This window comes from Poecilia reticulata, chromosome 10 (assembly GCF_904066995.2).
Source record: "Poecilia reticulata chromosome 10, P_reticulata-male-v2, whole genome shotgun sequence".
NCBI classification, from domain to species: Eukaryota; Metazoa; Chordata; class Actinopteri; order Cyprinodontiformes; family Poeciliidae; genus Poecilia; species Poecilia reticulata.
Genome location: NC_088839.1, coordinates 18,284,750 through 18,309,666, shown reverse-complemented (window position 1 = coordinate 18,309,666; position 24,917 = coordinate 18,284,750). Strand labels below are relative to the sequence as shown.

At 37.5% G+C, this 24,917-nt stretch overlaps 1 protein-coding gene across 1 annotated transcript; it reads right to left on the bottom strand.

Annotated features, from left to right (window-relative positions):
* Positions 1-4,703: 4,703 nt before the first annotated feature.
* LOC103471383 (neuronal acetylcholine receptor subunit alpha-3-like) lies at positions 4,704-24,145 on the bottom strand. The gene is made up of 7 exons (XM_081611527.1): positions 23,870-24,145; positions 10,514-10,653; positions 10,389-10,433; positions 9,752-9,861; positions 9,271-9,478; positions 7,632-8,645; positions 4,704-5,763 (listed from the first exon to the last, which is right to left on the bottom strand). The coding sequence occupies exons 1-7, from the start codon at positions 23,925-23,927 to the stop codon at positions 5,638-5,640; spliced, it is 1,701 nt and encodes a 566-aa protein (XP_081467653.1). The 5' UTR covers positions 23,928-24,145; the 3' UTR covers positions 4,704-5,637.
* Between the last annotated feature and the right edge of the window lie 772 nt (positions 24,146-24,917).

Sequence of the window (24,917 nt, the reverse complement as noted above, 5' to 3'; positions counted from 1 at the left end):
TAACGAAATCAGGATTTCCATGCTGCAGGGTCATTTACAACTTTATTACCATGCCCCACTAGAAAATATTTAGAGCTATCAGGACCAATGTGGCTTTTAAAATACAATGTTTATCATTCTGAAAATACTTTATTAACCAGGATTGCTTAGGCAACAACAAATGCAGTGACATTGTGTTTAAAAGAGAGATAAATACCCAAAACTAAGATGTAAATGTGTCATAAGGTCTTAATTCCATCAGTAAAAGAAGGAATGAACCCAGGAACTCAAAGTACTTTGACTTGCAAAAGTATTCATATGTTTTTTATATTTTCACAAACTCTAATATGCTTTATGGAAATTTCATGTTATAGATAATCTTGTCTTATAGAGTAACACAAAGTAGGACTTACGTATAAATTGGAAGAAAAAAAATACACTATTTCCAAGATTGTTTTTTTTAAATTAAAAATAAGAAAGATAAGATGGGATTTATATATGTTTATCCTTTTAATCTGATACCCCTAAATAAAATCCAAAATCACCACTGACTTTTCAGTTATGTTTCTTCGCCTTCATGTTATTTAACTAATATTTTCTAACAGACTTTTGAGATTTATTCTGACACTGCAAACGAGTGGATGCCGATAAGCTGAGGTGGCTTTTGAAGGTATTTGGTTGTGTTGTTTGTTTTTAGGGGTATCAGATGAAAGGGGGCTGCCCAAAAGCACACCCATATGTGGAACATGAAAATGGAAATGAAAACAACTTTTCTAATTATCCTGCTGAACCAGGATTCACACCAAGGGATATGAATACTTTTACAAGGCACTCTAGTTGGTGATCAGAGGAGAGAGAGACTTATTTGTTAATGTGTGCAAACAAGCTGTGTTTGTACATTTATTGTCTCTTTATGTGTATGTGTGTTTATTCAAGTCTGAAAATACGTTAATATTCAAAAGCATGTCTGTATCTCTGCATGCTTAATGTTTATATCTATATACTCAAATCTGCTTTGGTTCAGTTCATCCTCTGCTTGCTCTTCATGCATGAATGTACTGTATGTTTAGTTCTCAGAAACCTGCAGGTTCTGGAGATTTAAGTCCAAACAAGGAAAACATGGTTGGGTGTGCACTTTAACAATGTTTTGTTTTTGCAGTTAAGAGCAATAAAAATGCATTAAGACAGAAATTTGGAATTAATTAAACGTATCTATAATACTTTACTAAAAGTTATTTTTTGAAGGTACTTTTAATCTGAACATTGAGCCTTTTTGGATATATATTCTAATTTGTTGAATATAAGTAATTTTTTGAGTAATTACTTTTAACTTTAAACTTAACACCTTTTAAATTTAAATTCAAATTATTTTTTACAATCCTTTAAACCACACGATGTGAAACTGAATAACTAAAATAAAATTATAGATAATTTTTTTATACATCTGACTACACAAACCTACACATTTCCCTTTTGTTGTTGTTGATGGAGGCAAATGTTTTGCTAGTACATGTTCTCTTGGTTTCCACAGTTTTTGACATGCGACATTTCAGGTTTTTGGTCTTTTCTGTGTCTGCAGCTGTCATTTAAGGTGCTGAAATGGTGAAATGATGCAGCAATTGTTGTCCGAGGTGCTGAATCCTTCACAGCTTCCTCCTAATAAAAGTGTGACTTGAGTGCTGCTTGCCTCTGCACTTTCACACGTCCTCTCACACCTTCCAGCAAGAAAAGGAAGAAAGGGAGAGAAACCTCCTTCTGAAAGACCCTCTCAAGCAGTTTTTCACAATAAATCAGAGAAATCCAACTGATTTTTAATAGATATGATCTAAACATAAAAAAGGGACATTTTAAGTCCACTTCAGGTGGATTTTACATGACATTGAGAAAAGAAAATGCTTAAAGTTAACAACTTGAGTTGCAGCTATTTCTTTTGATTTACGTGTATACTTTATGTAGAAAATCACTTTCAAGCCCCTATGCATGTGTGTCCATGCTGTCCTCTCTGTTGGTCTGCATTAGAAAATGCAACTTGTGTGGATATTTACAGTTATAATATATAGGAATACTGAGAACAGGATATATACTGAAACAGAAAAATTGTCTTTCAATAAACTGTTGCAGTAAGTTTTACTTTTTTTATTTGACTTTGCTTTTAAGCTGGATAATTATTCTGACTGTCAAAGCAATTTTAATCAACTTCTATGTAAATAGCAACCTCGCTACAACATGATATTATAAAGGTTCATGTCAGGCATTCCAAGTTAATCTGAATTTCTATGAATAATTATTAACACCAGAGTCAACGTATGCAGGTTAGAGTTAACGTTTAGAGAAATGCACCGCAACAACAAGGCTACGTTAGGATCCAATTCAATAAAACAAATGGTATAAAATGCACATTTTCATTAATTAAACTTTGATAAATATATGTAACTAAAATAGAAGCTAAAGCCTTTTGTTAATTTCTTGACAAAGTTATTGTTACAGTTCCAGATCAAGGGTTCTTCGCCCCATCTATAAATATTAACCAAGGAGTAAAATTAGAAACTTGCTCTGTATGGGTAAGTGTGGACAGTAATCTAGTGCAAGCAGTAGCTAGCTTTGACAAGTAGAATACCCTTTATCTGCATGTGCATGTGTTTTGAAGGCTCCCATTGGAATGAATTATTTAGCTCCGAGTCTCCTTTGCTTATCCACGGTCCACCGACTGCAAGCCTGTACCATTCTGCACCCAGTGGCTGAAAAGAGCAGCCTAGCTCACCATCCGCCTCTCTGCGGTGCAGTGACCCTGTCTCATCCCGTAATTCCACCGCGAGTGTCTTTAGTATGTGCACAGGTTATAAAAAAAAATAAAAAAAACTTTCAAGTAAAGGGCAAGAAGTGCGAGGAAAGAGACAGACAAAAAGAGAAGCTGTACAGCAAGGAAATGTCCTCAGTCCAGGAAGGTTTGCCATCCGTGAGTTGGATCCCAACAGTCAAGAGTTAGCTGCAACGAATCATGTAAAATATTCATCCATGTGGTGGTCTCAATAATGTATAATCCCTGAATTTACCACCCAGAGCTGCGCAGCACTCTGCTATGACCTGACTGCCACCAAGCACTTCAAATACAATGAATCAAAGATCTGCCTGCTTTTAAAATATGAAAGGAAAACCATTTCAAATTCAGATTAAGTGGCCCAAGCTGTCTTGAAGTTGCTGATTTCTGAGTCTTTCTTCCATTCTGTTGCTGAAATCAAAGTAAAGAAAAAGTTGTCCTAAAGCAATAGGAGGGTTAATTATGAGAAGAGGGATAAAAGAGCACAGCAATGTCCCGCTTGTTGACTTTTTCACTCTCTATGTTATTAGTTTGAGAGGCATTGCAGTGACTAGAGCCTGTTAGTGTTCCACGCATCAGACAGCTACAGTCCAAATATAGATTGAAAAGCCGGTGGATCTTTAATTGACATCCTCAATCTGTCACAGGCAGAAGATGATGTGACTGTCAGGCTGAAGGCTGAGACAGATTGGTTACTGTGTGTGTCTGAAGCTCCCCCTTCATCTCCATATTCAGCCTCCATCCATCCCTTAATCCGACTTCAGTGACACTCATGCTGCCAGGCACACACAGGAACTCGCATGCTTTCGCTCTGTCACCATCTCGACTACTCTTACATCTTGCGGAGACACGTGCAGCCTTCTTTTGTTCTCCTCGCCAACAAACACATGTGCAGGAACACGTATGTGCATGCTCACTGACTCAAGTAGGGATTAAGCTGAACTGTTGAGCTGTTCAGAGGCATGAGATGGGGCCACTCAAAGCCACAGTGACTTTGTGGCTCTATTTTACTGAGATGTTGAGCTGTCACTACTCTAAACGTTGAACACATTGGTCGTAACGCGCCTGTTAGAAATGACGAGCGCTTTTAGTCTCACGAGTAACCTTTAAATGTGTGTAATTGAAGAGTAAAGCTTCTTCTAGATGCACATTAATCCATGTGATTGTGCATCTTTTATATGCCACGACAAACTTACCTCTTTGCTTTACCAGGGAGTTTTCTGGAAACGATTCCCACTAAAGTTCCTAGAATAACCATCATTTGAATATGCTCGTTTACATCATGCTCTGAAAGTACGTTTGTTACTACAGACACATAATTTCAAACTCAGTGAGTAAGCGTGTAAAAATATCACAATTTCAACATTGATAAAACAAAGCAGACACCTTGGGAGCAGCGTGGCACCCGGGTTAAAGTGCAACCCACGAATCGAGGCCTTATTCCTCGGCACGACCGTCACAGGTTTGATGACCTTTGCCCCATGTTCTTCCTCTCTCTCACAACCCGCCTTACTGTCTCACATCTGTCAAAGGCTACAAGAGTCTACAAACAAAAAAAAAACCTTTAAAAATAAAAAGACAAAGTGATTCTAGTTTGGAAATTCAGAGGAAGATTTTCATGAGGGAGTCCAGCTTGCAGCTACTCAGATCAGATAAGTTATAAAGAAAACTTCTATGAATCAAACACACCTTGCAATCATCTGCAAAAGAAGATGGAAAACTATCATATTTCATATTAACATATGTGTTTCTGTCTGGAGATATTTTGGGCATAGACCTGGAAAAATAAGCATCACAGCAGATTCACAAGAAAAAATTCAGCAGCTTTATGAGCTGTACATGATATTTGAACATAAAAAAGATAGAAAAAAGAGGAAATACAATAATGAAACTCAAAAACATAAAATGTTACTGATTATAATAATTTGCATTAAACAGTTTTATTGTCTCAAGTCATTTTACAGGTTCAATTGTACATTTTGTGGTTAAAAGTGCCTCCATACATTGCAAACTCTTGTCCTGAATTCATATCCTGTGCATATATATAAATATACTGGAAAACATGTCATTGTTAAAGGTTAAAAGCTAGCATGCACTATGCTTTTGTTTTTCTCTACAAGGAAAACATAGATAAACAGATTATTGTCGTCTATCAGAAAACATATCTATATCATTATCATATCTAGAAAAGAGCCTTTGTGCTATAATTCCCAACTCAGTGTCATTACTGGACCAGATTGTGGTTTACTGAACTGGCCTACAACAGCTAAGTGCTACTGCAAAGTAATTCAGAAGAAGTCGTTTTCTTTTTCTTCTTCTTTTTCTTCTTCTTCTTCTTCTTCTTCTATTTCTTCTTTTTACTGAAATGTGTTTCCAAAGAGTTCTTGGAAACTGACATCTAAGCGGCTGCGCCAAGAAGATGACAGTGTAAAGATGCCTCCAGTGGGAGCTCAAAGTAAAACACTGGAGAGGTAAAAAAAATAAACAGAAGGGAGATGATGAGGAAATCAGGTTTCAGAAAATATGTGAGGAGACAAGATGGCAGCATTGCTATAGCATTGAATTGGCAGCTGAAAGGGCAAATAGAGGAGGAATAAAGAGATGTGTATCAGTCTAGGGAATTCTACAGAAGAGAGCTAAAAATGATGGTTGGTGATGGCACCCCAGACACAGTGTGACAGAAGTGACAGAAGCCTAAACAAAAGAACAACAATGGTCTTGTGCTTGTTTTGACACTGCTAAGTGCAGGATATTTCCTAGAGTAACTCAAGTAAGGTGCAAAGAAATTATCAGTAAGACAAGTAAAGCAGGTGGGGGAAAAGAGAGGCAAGACAAGTTCTTCATTTTAAGAAGCTTATAACTGGCTGGAGGAAAAGTCCCAGAGTTCCCAGCACACACACTGTCACAAAAACCCACAGGAAAATCCTGTCGATGACCATGGCAACGTACTTCCAGTCATCCTCCACCTGAAGAGAGAACGGAAAGGACATTATGCAACGTGTGGAAACTAGAATCTAAAGCAGATGCAGTCAAGAAAAACATTTATTTCCAATACATGGATTTCACAAAAAGCATGTGAGGTAAATAAAAAAAATAAAAAATCTACCTCGAGGTTAATAAAAGGCTTACGGAGAAAGTGTTGGCAACAGAAAATATCAAATACAGAAAATATTTCCGGAATATCTTTACTTTTTAGGTCGTTTGTTAGTTGGAAAGCCTTTTAGAGCCAAGCACATTTTTCCCGGAGCTATATCTGGTTTTTCAGGTGTGCAAAATAAGCTTGTGATTATCCAGTGACCGTAATGCTATTATGCATTTTGAGAAAGCAGTTTAACTATTCTCCAAGCCTCGAAGAAAGATGCGTGTTGCTGAGGAAGGATGGAGGCGACGCAACAAAGATATCAGGACTATCCAGAATGTGAGGACGACGGGCACAAAACCCGCTTCTGGAACAAACAAGCAGCTTTAAACTCCAAATATAGCAGAGGGGAAATGCTTTCTACAGTGTTTACCAAGAAAAGTATAATTTTACTAACCACGCAGAAGTAACACACACTTTTGTATGCAAATTGTGAGAACAAAACTTTGTCTCTTAAATGTAAAGATTCTTGGTCCCAAAACAATATAAAACAGATAAAGGGCAGTAAATCAGTGCATGTGTGAATTCATATACTGTATGTTGCAATGATAACAGTCCAGTTTATTTGATAAGAATATGGCAAAAGGGGAAATTTTATTAATTTATTTGTTTTCCCTTTAAGAGACGCTATCATAAAAAAAGTATGTAATAGATCAGGTGATTATTTTTTTTCCTTTCAGTGCTAAAAGGTCAACATGGGTTTTTTCTATATTATAAAATCATAATTTTGTTTAGAGATCACATTCTTCTTCATGTTAGAAAACTTGATCTTTGTTGCATAAAATGTAATAAATTTAGTAAAAAATGTTCAGAGATCTGGCTTTATGTGTGTTGAGTTCGTCAGTTCTGACAAATAAAGCATCAAGTACCTGATCAATAAGCAAGCAAGTTCACCTAATGCCACGTCTTTATAGTCTCTATCATAAAGTATTTATGCTCGTAAGTTGAGACATAAGTTACAGCCTTCAGCATCACGCACATCACCTCAGTCACTATTGGATTAAAAACCCTTCTGTTTGTTTTTCACTCTTTACTCTCATTTCACAGGAAAACAGTAAATCCAAAACTGAAGAAACAGTGGTTTACACAGAACTGTTAAAGCCACGAGAAAATGTCATAAATAATATTGTCTTATGTTATAGGATAGTGAGTCACCGTAATATTTATGAAGCAGTTTGAGAGATCTGTAAAACTGCTTGTATTTAAGACTGAAATCCACAAAAAGTGAAATACTTGAGCACTGATTAAAGAGCTTATCACTAGATTGGAAAGACATACTGTTTACTAAAATATAAATGTTTTGGTTTTTTTAATATTATTACTAACATCAAACTGAAGTTTTGATCATGTTGATACAACGACTTGTTCTGGTTTAATACCAATTGAAATTTATACATGCAAATTTTGGACTTGGTCTAGAGATATTTATTATGGATTTTGTATTATGTGAGTTATTTATTTATTACCGTTTTCTTACATCAAATCTGTGCAGCATCACTTTAAAGCATCAACTTTCAACCGTCGCCCAGAGGCCTGTTCCCACTCCACACAACTTAACAGGCAGCTACTGCATACTAATTTTACGGTATTATTAGGTCTTCTCTAGAGAGAAATTTTGAATCTAATTAGGATTAGAAACTTAATACTAACATAAATACTCAACACGCATGCCGAACTAAACGCCTGCTTATGTACCTCCTTGGCTTTGTTGCGTGTCCTCATGTTCTCTGCGATGTATTTCACGCTCTCGATGGCCTGCTTGATCTCCGGTGACACCACAGAAAAGGCAACGACAGCATTGACAGGCGACGAGGCGTTCAGAGGCCTCGGCGCCTTTGGGGGCTCTGACTCCGGAGGCCCCTGAGCCGGGTTTGCCTGGGAAGGAGGTGGAGGAACCATCGGTGGAGGAACGGGAGTCGGCACCTCCTTGCCCCTGTAGGGACACCTCCTGGTCATGTCGCGGGTAAGGTCACGGTTGACGTCGCCATATTCCACACAGTTCATGGAGCCGCCAGCCGAGGAGGTCCCGCCTCCCCCTGAGCCACTATCCAGCGGCGGGCACGCCACGCCTCCAGTTATGCCTCCAATGCTTACACTTCCGGAGCTGCTTCCTCCTCCTACGCTGGTCTTTCTCTTCTTAATGCCTCCGCCGGTGACTCCTCCTCCTCCGGCCGTGGCTCCTGTAATTCTGGCGGGTGACGAGCTGCCCTGGTCAATCGGCCGTCTCATCAGCATCACTCTGGGCAGCACCCCGAGGAACACCATCCTCACCCACTCCGGCATCGTGTGAGTCATCGGAGTGCGGTAGTGGACGTTCAGCACAAAGACGGTGATGACGATACTCAGAGTTACAAAAATCATGGTGAAGAGAAGATACTCTCCAATCAGCGGGATGACGAGCGACGTAGAGGGGATGGTTTCAGTGATGACCAGCAGGAACACAGTGAGGGACAGCAGGACGGAGATGCACAGGGTGACCTTCTCCCCACAGTCTGACGGCAGATAGAAAACCAGAACCGTGAGGAAGGAGATGAGGAGGCAAGGGATGATGAGGTTGATTGTGTAGAAAAGCGGCAGGCGGCGGATGTAGAAGGAGTAGGTGATGTCCGGGTAGATTTCCTCACAGCAGTTGTACTTAATGTCGTGTTTGTATCCAGGTGCATCAATAATCTCCCACTCCCCGCTTTCCCAGAAGTCTTTCAGGTTCACCTGGAAAATGTAAGTTTAAAAAGAAGCTCTTTATTAGAAATGTGGCAATATTTAACAATTCAAGGGTATTTTTGTGTTGCAGATGTGTCAGAAATAAACAAATATTGATGCAATAAAAATTGTCATATCATATCTGCTGAATAGCAACAAAATCTCTCTATGTCTCAACACAAAATCTAACTTAATCGGTTCCAGTACACAAAACATTTTCTCTATTATTGATCTGCATCATTAGCATCCTTATAAGGTAGACACTTATTATTTTCTAACGATATGAAAACGGAATTGTACAACAATATTTTTAAAATTTGATATAATGTAATAGATTATAAAATCGATATTTTAAGGAATGTTTTTGGTAGGATGTGATAAATATATATATTGTGTATAATGTGAGATGTTTCTGTAATAACATGAAAAGTGTAGCGTTAGAGCAACAGAAGTTGTATGTTATAATCTGGTATAGCTTTATTTTTCACTTACATTGGTGGAATTTGTCCATTTACACAATCACATGAGCCATCTTTTTAATGCTAGTAGAAAAATATTGACTAAAAAGTATGTATAAAAACATAATGCAATATATATCCAAGATTTTTTTTTTTTTTCTTTTTCAATTTCTGACCTTAGAGCCAATGAGCACCAAGTCGATCTTTGCTTTGTCGTAGGTCCAGGACCCAAACTTCATAGAGCAGTTCTGGTAGTCAAAGGGGAAGTAAGTGATGTCCATTGGGCAGGAAGATTTGAATATAGCTGGGGGGACCCAAGTGATGGTGCCATCAAACTTCAGCAGGGCTTTAGTCTTGTCTTCTACAAGGAAGTCACCAACAGCACTGTGGGAGAACATTTCTAAGGTTTTAACATTTACTGGTAACGTCAGAGGATTTTGAGCCAACAACTGACATCGTAGCAAACACAAGTAAGAAAAAAATACCATCCAGTCTCAAACAAACAAAAAATGTGGAATACTTGGCCTACGTTTTTTATCCTGCTGTTTTTTATTGGTCTGTATTTAAGACTTATTTAACGTTTTTTATAACAGAATTTCAAACAGACATGATTTAACCAAAAAGTAATCCTCCTATCATCTGTTTATCAAAACATACTTGTTGTATAAGACAATATCTGGTCTCCAGATTTTGTCGGATGGGACTCGTATGAATTCGATGCCGTCGAATTCAACAGGGGTCCATCTCAGTTTATAGTCGTTCCAAACCTGAAGGGTAATAAAACAGAAACACTTGACATTAGGGCTGTGTAATTTTTATGATTCTACGATATTTATCGGTATTTTTTTTCCTCAGAACATATCAATCCTACTTTGAGTTTTATGTCAAATCCACATGAATTAAATGAATTAAATAGATAAATTACATTATATAATTTAAATGAATAAGGCAAAAAAGTTTTTTTTTTCTGCATAACCAAATACAAAAAGCCACACAATTAACAATTAAACAAAGCAAATGTATAACAAAAACAACATTTATCACACCAGCATTAGACCATCAGTTCAATTAATTCAATCCAAGTCTATGGAACGTTCACAAAATGTCACCAAAATCTCTCTGTCACCCTGAAATCTTTCAGGAAATCTTGAAAATGTACCAAATTGTATTGTGAGCAGAATCTCACATATTGTATTGTATCGTGAGATTAGTGTATCTCCACAGCCCTACTTGATCTGCTGATGAAACTCCAACAGCACAACACATGGCGAATAAAAAACACAGCAGCACTTACATGTCTCAGCCACAGGTTAGTTTCCATAATTTGATTCACCTCGTCCTATAGAAAGAATATAAATGCTGAACAAATAATTTATGACAGATAAAGGAGCCGATGGATGGATGATTCTGTGTTCTCACCACTTTAACAAGCTGTGATATGGACACTTCAAACTCCACCGTAACTGGATCAGACACATTCTCCACAGGTCGGATGAACTGGTTGTATCTTCGGAACAACCTTCGGAATAATCTGTCCTCTGCCTTGGATGAGAAGCAGCCTGGAAAAAAAAAACAGAGGGCGACGACGTGGAAAAAATTAACAGATTATTAGCAAAAATGGCAAAAAGAAAAAAAAAACTGCCACTTTACATTGAGTGAGTTAAAGTGGGGCTTTGTGGAGCCGTCTGTGATTATCAGTGCCAGTAAATTAAACGTGACACTAATACTGCAGAAAGGTCACCGCTCCAAACAGATTTATTTTCAGTGTCTGCAAACAGAAAGTTATTATAGGGAGTCGAAGATTAATGTTTTTCTCACATCAAGGCTACATTTCCCAAGTGTAAGAAACAGGCAGAAACTGATGAAACTTTGATACAAATATGGTGGTTAAGGATGTGTAAATCCTTATAAAATCTATATATTCATTTCTCTTCTGATGTTATTTTTTTTAAAGTTAAATAAAAACAATACAAAAGAAACACAGGATTGTTATGTTTAGCAAAAATAAATTGTCATTCTGTTAAAATTACAGTTTTCTTTATCCATCATGACCAAGGTTACATTTGATGCTGAGAACAACGCCGGTGTCACGTCGCAAACTGTAGATGCCGTCATAAGGGAAACAATTTGATATGAGAAATACTGAAGAAACATCTCAATAAAAGGCAGGAAGGTGAGACTTGGGGCCAAATGGCTCCTCCAGCGGGCGATGACCCTTACGGTTCCACCAAATGATTTTCAAAGTAGCTAAAGAACCAAATTGTAGTTTTGATGAGTCCATTAAAAAAAACTTGATTTCAGTTAAATAGAAAACTTTTGGTCCAAGCTCAAAAGTTGTGCCAACAAACCTGATCAGGAGAAAATAGGCAAAGTTTGAGCAAACTATTGTGAGGAGCTTGCAGAAGGACAGCGAAAATGTTTGAATGAATTGGTAGTTTGATAGGTAATTCCCCAAAAATTGACAAAATATATGCAAAACTATTTTAAAGAAAATAATAGAAATTTACAAAAAAAAACAACACTCACTATTCTCACATTTAGAAAATTTTAAAAATGGTAATCGGAACTGACCTAAAAATGAAAAGTTTAATCTGATTTAATGTCCGAGCGTGAGAATGGAAACAGTTGTCTTTTCGCCCCCATGTATGCAAATATCTTTTTCAAATGTATGTAATGATATCATTGGAAAGTCAGAGCATAAGTTGAGCTCTTTGAAGTCTTCAGCAGCCTTTTCTTACTCAGTCAAATCAGATCGATTCCAGTTTATTCCTACAGCGTAATACCCATACAAGACATTTTAAAAACAAGTGATAAAGCATTGAACTGGAAGGAGATGGTGTAAAGAGGCCAGTGCAGGTGGGGAATGTTTCTTCTCTCTTTCTTCTCTTAGCAGCCAAGGTGCTGAGCTTGCTGCTTAGCTTGCTGCTTTTGGTAAATAAAGGTTATTATCAGTCTGTGTGGAAAAACACAACATTCTGCAGGAGAGGTTCCTTGTTTATTCCCCAAAATGTCTCAACAAAACCACTGAAAATATCTTCTTTACTTCATCGTTCCCTTGAAGCCATCAGTCAGTAAAATCTGTTATGATTTATTGTGCTGCTGCAATGAAAATAGACTGGGACACACACTCTAACCATTTGTGTCCAAGCTGCAGCTGTTTCAGTTTATTTTAGGAGAAACTGAGCAGCTTGTACGCTATAACAAATAGATCTTTTTATTTCACCTGCACGAGTAGCTACTGCAATTAATGCACATATTGACCATGTTAGGACTCATGCGGTAATATATGAAATTCAGCTGATAATTTAATGATGACTTTATTTAAAATCTGACAAAAACTTCAACAAGTCTAAAAATGGAGCTCAATTAAAGAAGTTCTTATTTTAAGCCTTGCCAAACAGTCTCTTCTAATGTGATATGTTTGCATTTAAAACCGTGACAGAAAAAGGTCTGGTCTTTCTCTTTTCTTGCAGGATGTTGACAGAGCATTTCGCTGCTGAGCTGTCCATCTCTATCAGTGGAGGATTTCAGTCAAAGCAGGAAAAACAGCCTCTGCAGAGGTGAAGACTGAGCCGAAGATCAGATTATGAAAAACTGCCACAAGTAATGCTTTTGGTGGCACACAGACCTGCGTCTGTCTGAGCAGAAAATGTTGGGACAGCATGCAGTCACGCCACCGGAGAAAAGTTATAAACTCTGGAGACGGGTCCATCAGGGCTTCTCTCACCTCCAACTCTTACTTTAAAATAATCTGATCTAATATGTTCATAACCCCTTGATTATGGTCTCTAAACTCAACACTGAACACCAGCTGTTTGCCTTTTAGTGTCTTTGAACAAAACCACTTCTGCGTGTAAGACACAAACATGTCGAAAATCTAAACATGAAATGCTTTCAAGTCAAGTAGAGATGTGCATATCACTGAAGGCTTTCACATCAAAAAACAATTCGCTGCATGAGTCAATTTTAAGATATTAAATTTTTTAAATAAAAATGATAAGGAGGTCAAATTTGATTTGCAAAGATATAAACAGTCACTAAAATGTTTTTTTAAACAACTAAATAAAACATTAATTTATTATTGAGTCCATTTATGCTCCACAAATTTAAAAAAGCTTCATTTTAATATTCTCCTTTACTTATTATGCTTTTCTCTGCACAATCTTATAATGTGCATCATGTTTCATACTAATATAAGGAGAAAATACTGAAAGTATTTCAGCTTACACTATTCTTTTTTTTTTACAAAAGTATTAGCTATAATTAAAAATAAAAGTCTTAAATGTCAACTGAAGGAAGTAAAGGTGTAGCCAGATTTTATTTAACATCAAAACAATTGCAGTTAAGATCTTTCCTAATAAATAGAATAAAATATAACAAAACAAAACAGTGTTTATTTTGTGGTTGGCTTATTGACTGCTGTCTTATTCCCAGCAGTGTTGGGTTTATTATTCTTCTCATATGGCTGATGTTTACCACAGCATTCTCAGATAAAACTGGGCTGCCTGAAGAAGTTCACTTTAATCAAATCTGTACAATGTTAGAGGAACCTTTGTATTGAAATAGATGTAATATCCGCTGTTCATACAGTAAAGTCGTAAGCATTTCTAATGAGAGTATCGTGATGAACATCTTCCAGACATTCTGAATCAGTTCAATTGTTCACGTTCTCAAAAAGTGACCGACTTGCCGGAGCAGGAAAAGAGATGAGCTGTGTGAATCTGCACAGATCTAACCGGGTCTGATAACAATGAGCTCTGATGTTACAACAAGCCTCAGCTCACCTCTGGGGGGGCAGTTTCATTACGATGTCTGAGCAAACCAAACAATAAGATCACATGACTGCAGGCAACATGCAGGCCACCATAAAGGACGAAAGCAGAATCCATTGGTTCTGCATCAAGCAGCAGAATTTGCAGTAGCTGTTTGATATCATTAATTTAACAAGCAAATTGTATCTGGTGTAAAATTTGATTTGAATTTTATTCAACAAAGAAGTTTGCTAGCGATAAGTAATGAGACAGGCATCTCTTAAAAGCTAATAAAACAACGTAAAAGTAGCATCAGTTTTGAAAATAAGATCTTGTGTATTTATTTAAGTGATTTTTTTCCTTCTCAAAAATCTAAAATAATTTCTGACCTGGTTTTTGAAGGCTTCCATGATGATTTGTCTCGGTGATGAACTCCAAGTCTTTGAAGGTAAAAGGGCTCCTTGCCATCACCCTAATTTTAACATTTTCAAAGCATTTTAAAAATAGGAATTCAATGCACAAGTTTGAAGTTATGGTGGATCTTCCCTTATCCCACACCCAGGCAAGATTATAATTATCAAACGAGCGTCAGATACAATTCTGGCAGAAATCGTCACTTTTCTTGGCCGAGTTGGTAAAGCTTGTGTAATGGCTGGAACCACATTTTTAACCATAAAATTTAAGTTACTTCAAAAGCCAACATTAATATAAAATGCCCTTTATCATCACCTTTCTATCACTGTAGCTCTTTGTAGACCAACTACCTTCAGCAAACCTTGTGTAATAGACGTATTAATCACAATTTTAAAAACTGAAAAATAAAAATTGTTGGAGCGATAAGGGAACTAAAACCACTAACATCTCATTATTGTGCTGCTGTAAAGTCTATGAGTTTCCTCAGGTCACTGGCTGAGGCGAGCTGCTCCTTAAAACCTTAATAAAATGACGTTTCTCTGGAGACACTTGTGTAATTTCAGCTCTTGGTACCTGCCTTAAAAACTGCCCGCCGCTTGCTGATTTGCTGCTGCGCCAGAACCTTGGTAAAGCCTGTAATTGGCTGAGGGAAATCCAGGGCAATTATAATCAGTCAATTAATTGGACCTTTTGTTCTTTGTTGCATAGAAAAAGCTTTTTTAAAAATCCTCTCTTGGAACAGTAACTCCCCTAATTCCCTGTACTTGTTTTTTTAAGAGACAATCTTAAGTATTCTAGGCTTAAGAATGTTAAATATAACCTTTTCTCTCCTTTACCCTTCAGATGATTGTGTGTAACTTTTCTTGCTTACATTTCCCTGATATGTAAAGTAAGGCTTAAGTGTGTGCAGTGGGTAATTCAAAACCAACCATTATAAACCTGCTCATGCATAGTCTGAGAGTCCTCTGAGTAATCAAACAATAAGCTAAAATAATCTCCATCTATGTTTACTCTACTACTTTAAGCATTTAGCATGTGGAGAAAAGTACATTTTCAAAAATGCAGACAGAGCATCTGCATAGTGATGCAAGAGCTGCAATGCTCATGACATATGTTTTGATAAGTTTATGTGAAAGCGTACAGAATAGATCAAATTCAGTGAACCACGGTACCAGATAAATAAAGACAATTTTTCTAACGTTGTTTACTTAAAGCTACATATATTCATATGACACTGAAAAGCAAGGCAGAAAATACTGTAATGTTGTATCAATAAGCAGAGTTTTCGATTTAGACTATGTGATAACATTTGATCAAATTTTTATGTAAGAAAATACTTGGTTGGCCTGTCTGACAATTTGAATTGTTTTATAACATCAACTGAGTCTTTTAAAATGGTAAAACATTGAAATTTAATATGTCTGTCATAATAATTTTAATATATAAATTTTTCTATTATTCTTTGGCACCTCGGTTGTCATCGTGAAGAGATTTAGTTGCTTTTTCATAGTTTAAACTAAAACTGATGCTAACTCACTATAGCATGTAGGCTTTGTAGGTGATATTACAAAAGAAGATAGAAATCGCATTTCATGCTGACGCTTTATGATTTTAACAATATTCTGTCGGTGATTAGTATGCTATGTTATTAACTTTAAAACATCAATTTTGCAGAAGACAGATTGTCAAACATTTCTTTATCATAATCATCTTTATCTTGACTTTTAACAGCTCAGATTTTCAACACATTATCATTTTGATCAGAACAGTTTTTTGTCTCTGATGATGAAAATCACATGAAATTAGCCTGAGAGTCACATTTCAAATGACAAATGACAGAGTTTTTTCTTGTTTTCCTTCCCCGTCTTTATGATGTCAAATTGAAAAGTCTTGGTTCTGGCGCGGCTGGAGCCAAGCCAAACAATCGAGCATTTCTCTTTAAGGAAAAGCAACACGGATTGAGACTTAGCAAGACAAACAGTGAGTGTGTTAGTTTGTCTCGTGGCTTCAGGAGGAGCGAGCTGCAGAAGGACCCACAGCCTGTGGGAGACTCTTTGATCAGACATGCGCTTAACAGGATGAGCCTGGGAGCCTGTGGTGGACAGTCTGAAGGAACTAATTACCCACCAAAAATACACCACTGACAGAGAGCGAGAGTAAATGGAGAGGAGATACAAAGAGAGAGGGAGGCAGTGGCATGAGGAGATAGGAGGAGAAAATTGACAGCAGAAACGTGCAGAGAACAGCCAGATAGCATGGGTCTCCTCCCCAGGGGATTTGATGGCCTGACTTTGACACGCTCAGTGACGCAAAAGAGGATCCACAGTGATTACTGCATTAGCCATGACCATCCATATGAGCACGAGCTGCAGTACGAGACTCTTCATATAGGAGAGCCTGACGAATATGCGGCCAAGTGAATTGTGACGATTGTGAGCACAGCTGCCTTTTAATGCCATTATTTCTGAAATTAAACAGTCCATCCTGTGTTCTGATTTTTAAAGGAAATGTATAAATATTTTTAAATTCTAAAACATCTTTGTTGACATCTTTGCAGATAGTTTTCTCAACCTATCTGTTGTTTTTAACATAAAGGACTAGTTAGTAACTGCGAACTGATCCAGCCAATTCAAACTCTGAAAAAATAACATAATTCTCCTCTTTTAAAAATGACTTTTTTTCAGATTTTTGCTGTAATTTGAGTTTAAAATGTGTTTTCCTAGCACTGATTCTCAAGTTGGTGAATGTTTTGTTTTTCTGGAAGGTCAAGAAGAAAAAATCAACACTGTCATTTATAAAGACCGACAGCTCATCTGTTTTGCAGATAAAAGGGAGGGTAGACATATTATAAAATTCAACTGTGCATGTTTAACCTTGAGACATTATGAAGCGGGTTAGTCAAATTAAGAAGATTTTTTCAGTAACGTACCAGAAGCCTGTTTAAAACGTGTAAACCCTGCAGAGCCACGGAAACACCAGCGGGGAATCCGTACATGTCATATCTGTCTTCAAGAGACGATGGATCAGGCTTATCTATCACGTCTGTCAGTCACACTGACTGAATCAGGACTCAGGGAAGATGTTGAGTCTCAAAGTCACCGCAAATACAAACGTTTGCTCCTGTTTTTATATCTTCAGGGATGCAGATGCCTTTGTTGTATAATCCTTTCAACGTCTCCGAAACTCTTTCTTTTTCCTGTTTTTTTCCACTTTGCTGCACACATGTCGAGAGTCTCGTCCTGAAAGCGCAGATCACCATGCACCCACGATCTTTAATTTACTTTGAGTTTTGAAATTAATATCCATGAATTCTTAAAGAGTGGCAGCACTACAATAAATGACACTCCTTCAAAATCCAGTGCATCTGCCTCCAAATCTCTTAATTATTACATAGATGCCCACCGATGCATTTTGAAAAGAAGAATAGGCAAAATATGCAGTCAGTCCTTATGCAAAGCCAGAGGATCTTTAGCTCAGAATATTGCACTGTTTTATTCATTTTAGTCTTTCACTGTTTTTTATGATGATTATTAGGTTTCATCACAAAGACAAAAAGATCACAGGGTTCATATGCAGACTCAGGATTTTGTGATCCTGTTTCATTTGATAGCATCAAATTGTTTTTTGGGTTTTTTTTTACTTCTTCCAGCTTGGAAACCTTAGATCTTTTGAGTCAAAGAAGAAAAAGAAAGATCCTCTATAGATCTGTTGTTTTTCAACTGCATGTTACTCATTACCATTTCTGCTCCCTTTTAACATTTCCATAATTTTCTGTCATTTGCAGCGTTTATCAATCTGCCATCCACTTCTAAGAGTGAGACATTTGGTTTCTGGAGAGCAGAATGTAATTATGATCTTATCACAAGAGGACAAGCTTTGTTAGACAGAGATTAAAAAAACGCAAATTACCACATTATCTTAGAAAATGTGTAATAATATCAGGCTAATAAGATAATTAGCTTGCGATCTTGAGATATGAGTATTTACACATCACTATTCTCTGAACTCAACAGGAGTTCTCAACCATCACATGAACAACATATTTAAAAAAAAACTCATATAGGTTGCAAACTTCACACGGATCAATGCCAACCAGATATTTTTATGAATTCTGAGAAACTGAAGACAGTTTAGACAAAACTCCTTTAAAAAATGTGATTTATATCTTTATGGATTAAAGATTAAAGAGTACATCGAATTTGCCAGGTTAGTCAAGTCAGAGGGAGACCGAAGATGCAAAAGGTTGAGTTTCAAAAATATTTTTGTTTTTCAAAAAAAGGCTGAAGCTTAAACAATGTTTAACTGGAGGAATAAATTCACTGACAGCAGGATTGATATGCAAAGAAAGCAACTGGCTATTTAAGGAACAGAAGCTAAAAAGTTTGGCCTCCATCTAAGGCATCTCATTTAGAAAAAGAAAAAAAAAACTCTTTCTTTTTACTTTCTTTACTGAAATGTACTCCACGCAATTCCCAGAATAAAAGAGCAGAGTGTCCCAGAGGAGTTTGACAGTCCTGAAGAAGATGGGAGTTTGGGTCTTTAGATCTGAGGGCACCATGATGTTTAAGCCCGACCATAGTTAGGTGGAAAAAATCGTTTCCCTGTGGTGGCTACACACCATGTGTGCACCAGCGTTTGGTTGCAATAATCACATGACAATCGCGTTAAGAGGATCCTCGAGCTGCCTCACAGCCACACACTACCATACACACACACACACACGCACACACACGCAACCACACACACACACACACACACACACGCACTAGTTGCCTGTCAGGCTTTAATGCAACTATATTGCTTCTGGGAGCGAAACCAGAGAGCTTTTCTGTAGTGCACAGCAAAGCTCAGATGAGCATTTAAGTCTTTGGAGCCAATATAGTAGGTGATAGCAGGACGTGAGTAGACAACCTTACACAAGAAAGCTTTGATAAGCGTTACAGAGACTCGATCAACATCATTTCTACAATACTGAAAGAAAAATATCCGTCTGATTCTTGAACTGCAACCAAGGCAGCAGATTCAAAGCATTCACTTCTAATGAGTTACATGTTTTTTTTGTGTGTTTTTTTTTTATTATCAGCAACCTGCAGCTCCTGCTCTCTGGGGCCCAGCTGGTTCGGCAGATACTCTTTGCACTGTTAACATGCAGCCACAGCCTATTAAAATGCACAGCGAAGTGAGATAAGGGGTCAAGCATAAACTACAATGCGGATTAGATGAGGAAAAATGCAGGCGTGGCTGAACATCTCCCTCAGCTATTTTGTGCTGGAGATGATGCAGGCGAGAAGCTGCAGGGAAATGCATTATGCAATCTATCTCTAATCACTCCCTTTCAGACCTGAAGGAACCCATCCTGTCCTAGAATATGCTGATGCAAGCCGCCAATCTGTCCCACGGGCTGAAACTTTGTTTTGAATGTCATATTTCCAACAAACACCTCCGTATTTAACGAGTCTCTTAGTCCCTTCCTCTGAGCCACTTCAGTCAGATTCTATTTTTAAATAAAGTACCCCAATCCCATGAACCGCGGATCAGCATCTCCTCTGTTTTGGGGACAAACCACCAGATCCTGGATAGAACGAGACAATACCTTTTGAAGCCCACAAAGCACATCCCCACTGGGAGTGAATGTGCATACAGTATGTATGTCAGTGGATATTTTGAAGTAATTCCTCTGAATGAACAGTTGCTATTGAAAATGACACAATAGAGATTGACGAATAAAAGGACAAAGCAGCAACATAATACACTATTTGTTTCTCTTTTTTTTCCACTAACATGCTAAATTAAAAACTTCTACTGAGGAAAAACTGTGTTTAATCTCTGCTGAGCAAAATCTGTCCTCCGAGAGCACTGACACTGTCGCACTTTCAAGGCATCGCTTTTCTTCTGAGATTCTCTGAGTTCAAGGACAAAGCCGCAGCAAATCTGTAACGCTAAGGAGAATGACAGACGAGTATGAAAGAGGAAGTCGGGAGAGTTTATCCCACAGATTTTGTAGAGGAAACCAATCCTTCCTTCAACTACGTTTCTGTGTTAGGTTACAGGATGTGAGAAGACACTGACTTTCACACAGCAGACATGGCACGAGCACATAGAAGCACTTAATGCTGCTCCCAGTGGGAGATCCGCAGGAACCACATCTGGAGCCGACTTGCAGCCGCACGCAGGGCTTTGAAGCTAAAAAAATTACACTGACACTCGGTACATAATGTGTGAAACTGAAAGAAATAACACATCTGTCCCGTTCTGAAAATCCAAAAACAGCCCGTATGATCTGTGGAGTTGTACATCGCAAACAGAATAAGATAAAGTAAAAACGTGATATGTACAAAGTAAGAACTCAGCCTGCAGCTTAAAGTTTCTCTAATTTGTGCAGTTAATGATTTTTCAAGAAACACCAGCTAATTTATTGATGGTTTATTCTCACATCTTACATAAAATTACTCTTGACATTTTCATGTAAGGTTTTCATTTAGTTTGCTAACGCAATGTCCCTTTTTTCTGCCAAGGTAAATGGTTAAAAAGCCCACAAAAAAGTAATCAGAAAATGTAGTACCATAATCTCACAGACAAATGTTTGAAAAATCCATCCACTATTTTATTACCTTTATTCAAGATAAATCATAAATTACAAAATTCTTATTTTTATTTACTAAATCGCAACATTTTGCACCAGCTGTTCTCACTCCTAACAATTCTTGCAAAATCAATGTAAAAAGAAGAATTTTTTATTTTATTTTTAGTTACCTTTTCAAAATTATGAAAGCATCTAGCAATTCCTAATAAGTAATCGTTTTTTGTTTTCTGGCAGAATAAAACTACATTTCTATTTAATGCCCCGCTGTGTTGATAATGAGAAAGTTCCCAGGACAAACAGAACCGCATCATTACAGACGTACCACCGTACTCAACGTTTGGTGCTTTTATGTATGGTTTCCTTTGCTCCATGCGTTTGCCACATGAACCGCTTGTACTAAAACTGTCAGTCTTGTTCTTGTTTTACTGAAGAGAAAGTTCAAGTTGAACCAAACCCAACAAGTTTATGTTTGTGATTGTAGCATGTTTTGTTTCTCCTTTTGGAGAGACTGTCATAAAACATGTTGGCATGTAGCATCTAATGGGACAAGACATTATTTATTGCAGTTCTGATGTCTGGATATTATTTTTTATCTCCCTTGAGAACTCACTGAATGTCTAAGAAAATATGATCAAGTATAGGTGAGAATTTGTTTTCCTGTAACCAATAAGAAAGGAACAACAGTTCTGTGAAAACATATTTGCTGTTTTACAGATTTCTTCAGGTTTTCTCTATTCGGTCATACCTAAATGTTTCTAATCAAGCATATCAGGAAAAAAAACACATCAAATGAATGAAAACAGACTATGAAAACCAACATCGCCCTTTGTAAAAATGTAAAAATATGTGATACAGCTGTCAAAGGATGAAAGCAGGAAAGAAGAGAAACTAATTGAGACAAAGGGAGCTGAACTAAGGCTCAAAAGGAACTACACACCAAGAGCAAAATATTAACACACATCTAAGAGAAATAAACACAAATGTACAAACAAAACACAAGAAGAGATTAATGGAATTAACTAAAATGGCCATCTTTCCAACATTGAAAAAATAACTGACTAAGAAAAGACTTATCAAACATAAATGAAAAACAAGAAAATGATCAAAACACAAAAGAAAACCTAAACTCAGGTTAGGATCGTGACACCATTAGCAAAAACGGCAAACGAGTGTTTTTCATCTCTTTGGAGAACTTGACCCAGTCACTCTTTCAGAAATATTTCAGTCATTTTAATACAGCATCACTGTAGAGCGCTGAAAATAAACAGCCTGTTTGAAGTCATTCATAAAGTCATAAAGCATATTAATAAGTTTCAAGCCAGTGTGAATGTTTTCTCTGAGAAGCTTTGACATGCTGGTCACTCCTGGGAAGGCTCTCCACCCTTCCATATTTGTTCCTCCATTTGTGTGTGATGATTCTCACTGTGGTTCGTGGGTGTCTTTGAAATGGCTTTGTAACCCCTTCCTCACAGAGAAGTCGAGGCTGTGTGCATCTGCCTTCGTTTGTTTGCATTGTTCTATTGTCATGTTTGACAATAAACGTGTTCGGAGCAAACCGAACACGTCCTGAATGAAGTTGTGGCGACGTTTAAATGAGGAGTAAAACAGCACATTGTGCTTATGAAGATGTGAACGTCTCTTTTTCAGTCAGCAGTAATTAAAGAAGTTCAATCATTGCTTTGCTTTGGGGGTAACTGCAGATGCACGGAGTCCATATAAAAAAAAAATCTTCAGACAGAACAGCTAAAATCTAAAATCTGGCCTTCATGAAAGAGTAACAAGAATAAAATTTTTTGAAAAAAAAGCACATGATGCTGTTTTTTTCTTTTTTTCCTAGCAACGACAAGGAAGCTTATAAGAGTTGAGGGAAAGATTGATGTAATATAAACCAGTCTAGGAATAAAACCTATTGAAGGTTTAAGAAGACTTGAGACTGAGATGGAAACTCACCTTCCAGCAAAACAAAGACCCTAAACAAAAAGCCAGAGCAACAGTAAAACAGTTACAGTCACAACATAATGATATATCAAAATGGCCCAGTCAAAGTTAGGTCCTACCAAATGGGAAGACTTGAAAAATGATGTCTATAGATCCTTTTCATGCAATCTGTCTGATCTTTTTTACCAAAGAAAAAAAGGTTGAAGCACATCTTCCAGTTGTAAATGTTGCAAAAGGTGATTTTCAAAAGTATCAACTAAAAGGACCCGAATGTTCATCATCACTGCATTTAATGTGCAACACGTTGTGATCATTTATCAAATGAAACACAACGAGGTTAGCGTTTAAAAATGTGGAAAAAGTGACCAGAGGACATGGATCGTTTTGTAAGACATGTCCCTATAAACTGCACCAGGACAGATATAAAGATATTATTAAGTTATAAAACAGTCATCATTTTGGGCATGGACGTTTGTTTTACACGAAAGCAATAAATGTTTAAGTAACAATGGATTCGTCACCTTGACGTTTGTCTCTTTTGGCAGACTACTCCCAGTTCCAGTTTCATTTCAGACCTTATGTATGATGAGCTATCAAGAGCTCTAAGAGAAACACCACATAAACAAACCTGGAGCTGCCAGGTTTCATGATTTTATTCAAAAATACAAAATACTACCTGCGTGCTTTCTAAATGGGACAGAACATCTAACATTAAAATGAGAACCTGTCCTCATTGTGTTGCTTCTGCGCCCCTCAACTCCCAGAGGAATTTCAGGATGTCCTAACTAGCTTTGGAGCTATTTGTCACCGTCAGAATCCCTTCTTGTAAGAAATGCAGCACAACGTGGCTCATGAGCTGAAGTTAACTTTTGCCAAAAAGAAAACATTCCAACTTATTTCTATATGTATGCTTATTCAGAGTAAAAAACAAAACCATTCATTTTTGCGTAAGCAGAAGAGTTAACTTCTTACGTTTTTTTATTTTACAAAGAAAGATGGAAAAAAAACAGGTGACCATGTACTAAAAGTGAAATAAACAGGAATACTTGTTTGCGTCTCGATCGGATAAGGAGCGCAATCTCGTCTTACCTTGCGCTGCGAGGAGCACCAACAGCAGGAAGACTGGTAGTTTGCTGAAGAAATTCATCGAAACATCTGAGCCTGGCGACGCCTTAATTAATTGGATAAAACGTGGTCTCGGACAGCGGGCTCCAGCCTCTGTTTACCTGCAGAGATCCGTGAAGCCTGAAGATTCCGCTTTTGCGTTCCTTTACGCGTGGAGGATGGTGCGCTGCGCAGACATGGACAACCAACTTCTCCTCGTCCCGCCTCCCCCTCCACCGTCTCCAGCTCCTGCTCACAGCACACCCTCCCTCTCACCCTGTGGGTAAACTTGGCGACCTGACTCACAGCGAGTCAGAGACGGTGAAATAATGACATTATTTTTCATACACACAGCACCAAGGCTCGTCTGGAGGGCTGTCCTCGCAAAGGCAATGATTATATTGCATTTGTGTGTTCAACACACAACAGATGTACTTTTTACATACGCATTTCAAAAAGGGAAAGAAAATATAGTTTTTAAAATGACTGGAAGTATTACAGTGGCTGCACACATGCACTCGGAAATGATCCTGTGTTTTCACGACTGAGCTGCATTTGGTCCATTTAGTCATTTAATTGATTTTGTAGGCACAACAATGCTGAGGCGGCATAAAGCATTAGCTGCTCCATAACAGAATCTAAGAGGGCTGCAGAGTCTGCCCATCTCGTATAATGGAAAGCTATTGATGTACATCATGAAATAGCAGTGAAAATATTGAGGCAAGTCCAGATTAAATGCTGGCTCATCTTTGAAGGGAAGCTGACGGTGCAATGGACAGAAGTAAACATCAGGACTGATTTTAACACACAAAACCTTAATTACATGTACAATGTGCTTTTATATTTTGGCAGAAAAATCAGCATCCTATAGTTTTTCAAAGGCATTCTTACCCATTGAATTTGTTCACATTTTTTGACAGCAAACCTCTGTGCTTCATTTTTTATTTTTTTTTATTTTTTTTATGTGTAGACGAATCCAAATAATGGAAGGGAAATTATGGTGTTTTTGCAAATAAACATCTCCAAAGTGTGG

Bases quoted from the DNA above. Each gene is read 5' to 3' on its own strand.
- LOC103471383 (XM_081611527.1), bottom strand. From the start codon at position 23,927: ATGAATTTCTTCAGCAAACTACCAGTCTTCCTGCTGTTGGTGCTCCTC. The intron at 10,654-23,869 runs GTAAGACGAGAT...TTTTTTTTCCAG, and splicing joins GGTGCTCCTCGCAGCGCAAG to GCTGCTTCTCATCCAAGGCA. The intron at 10,434-10,513 runs GTGAGAACACAG...TTCTTTCTATAG, and splicing joins TATCACAGCTTGTTAAAGTG to GACGAGGTGAATCAAATTAT.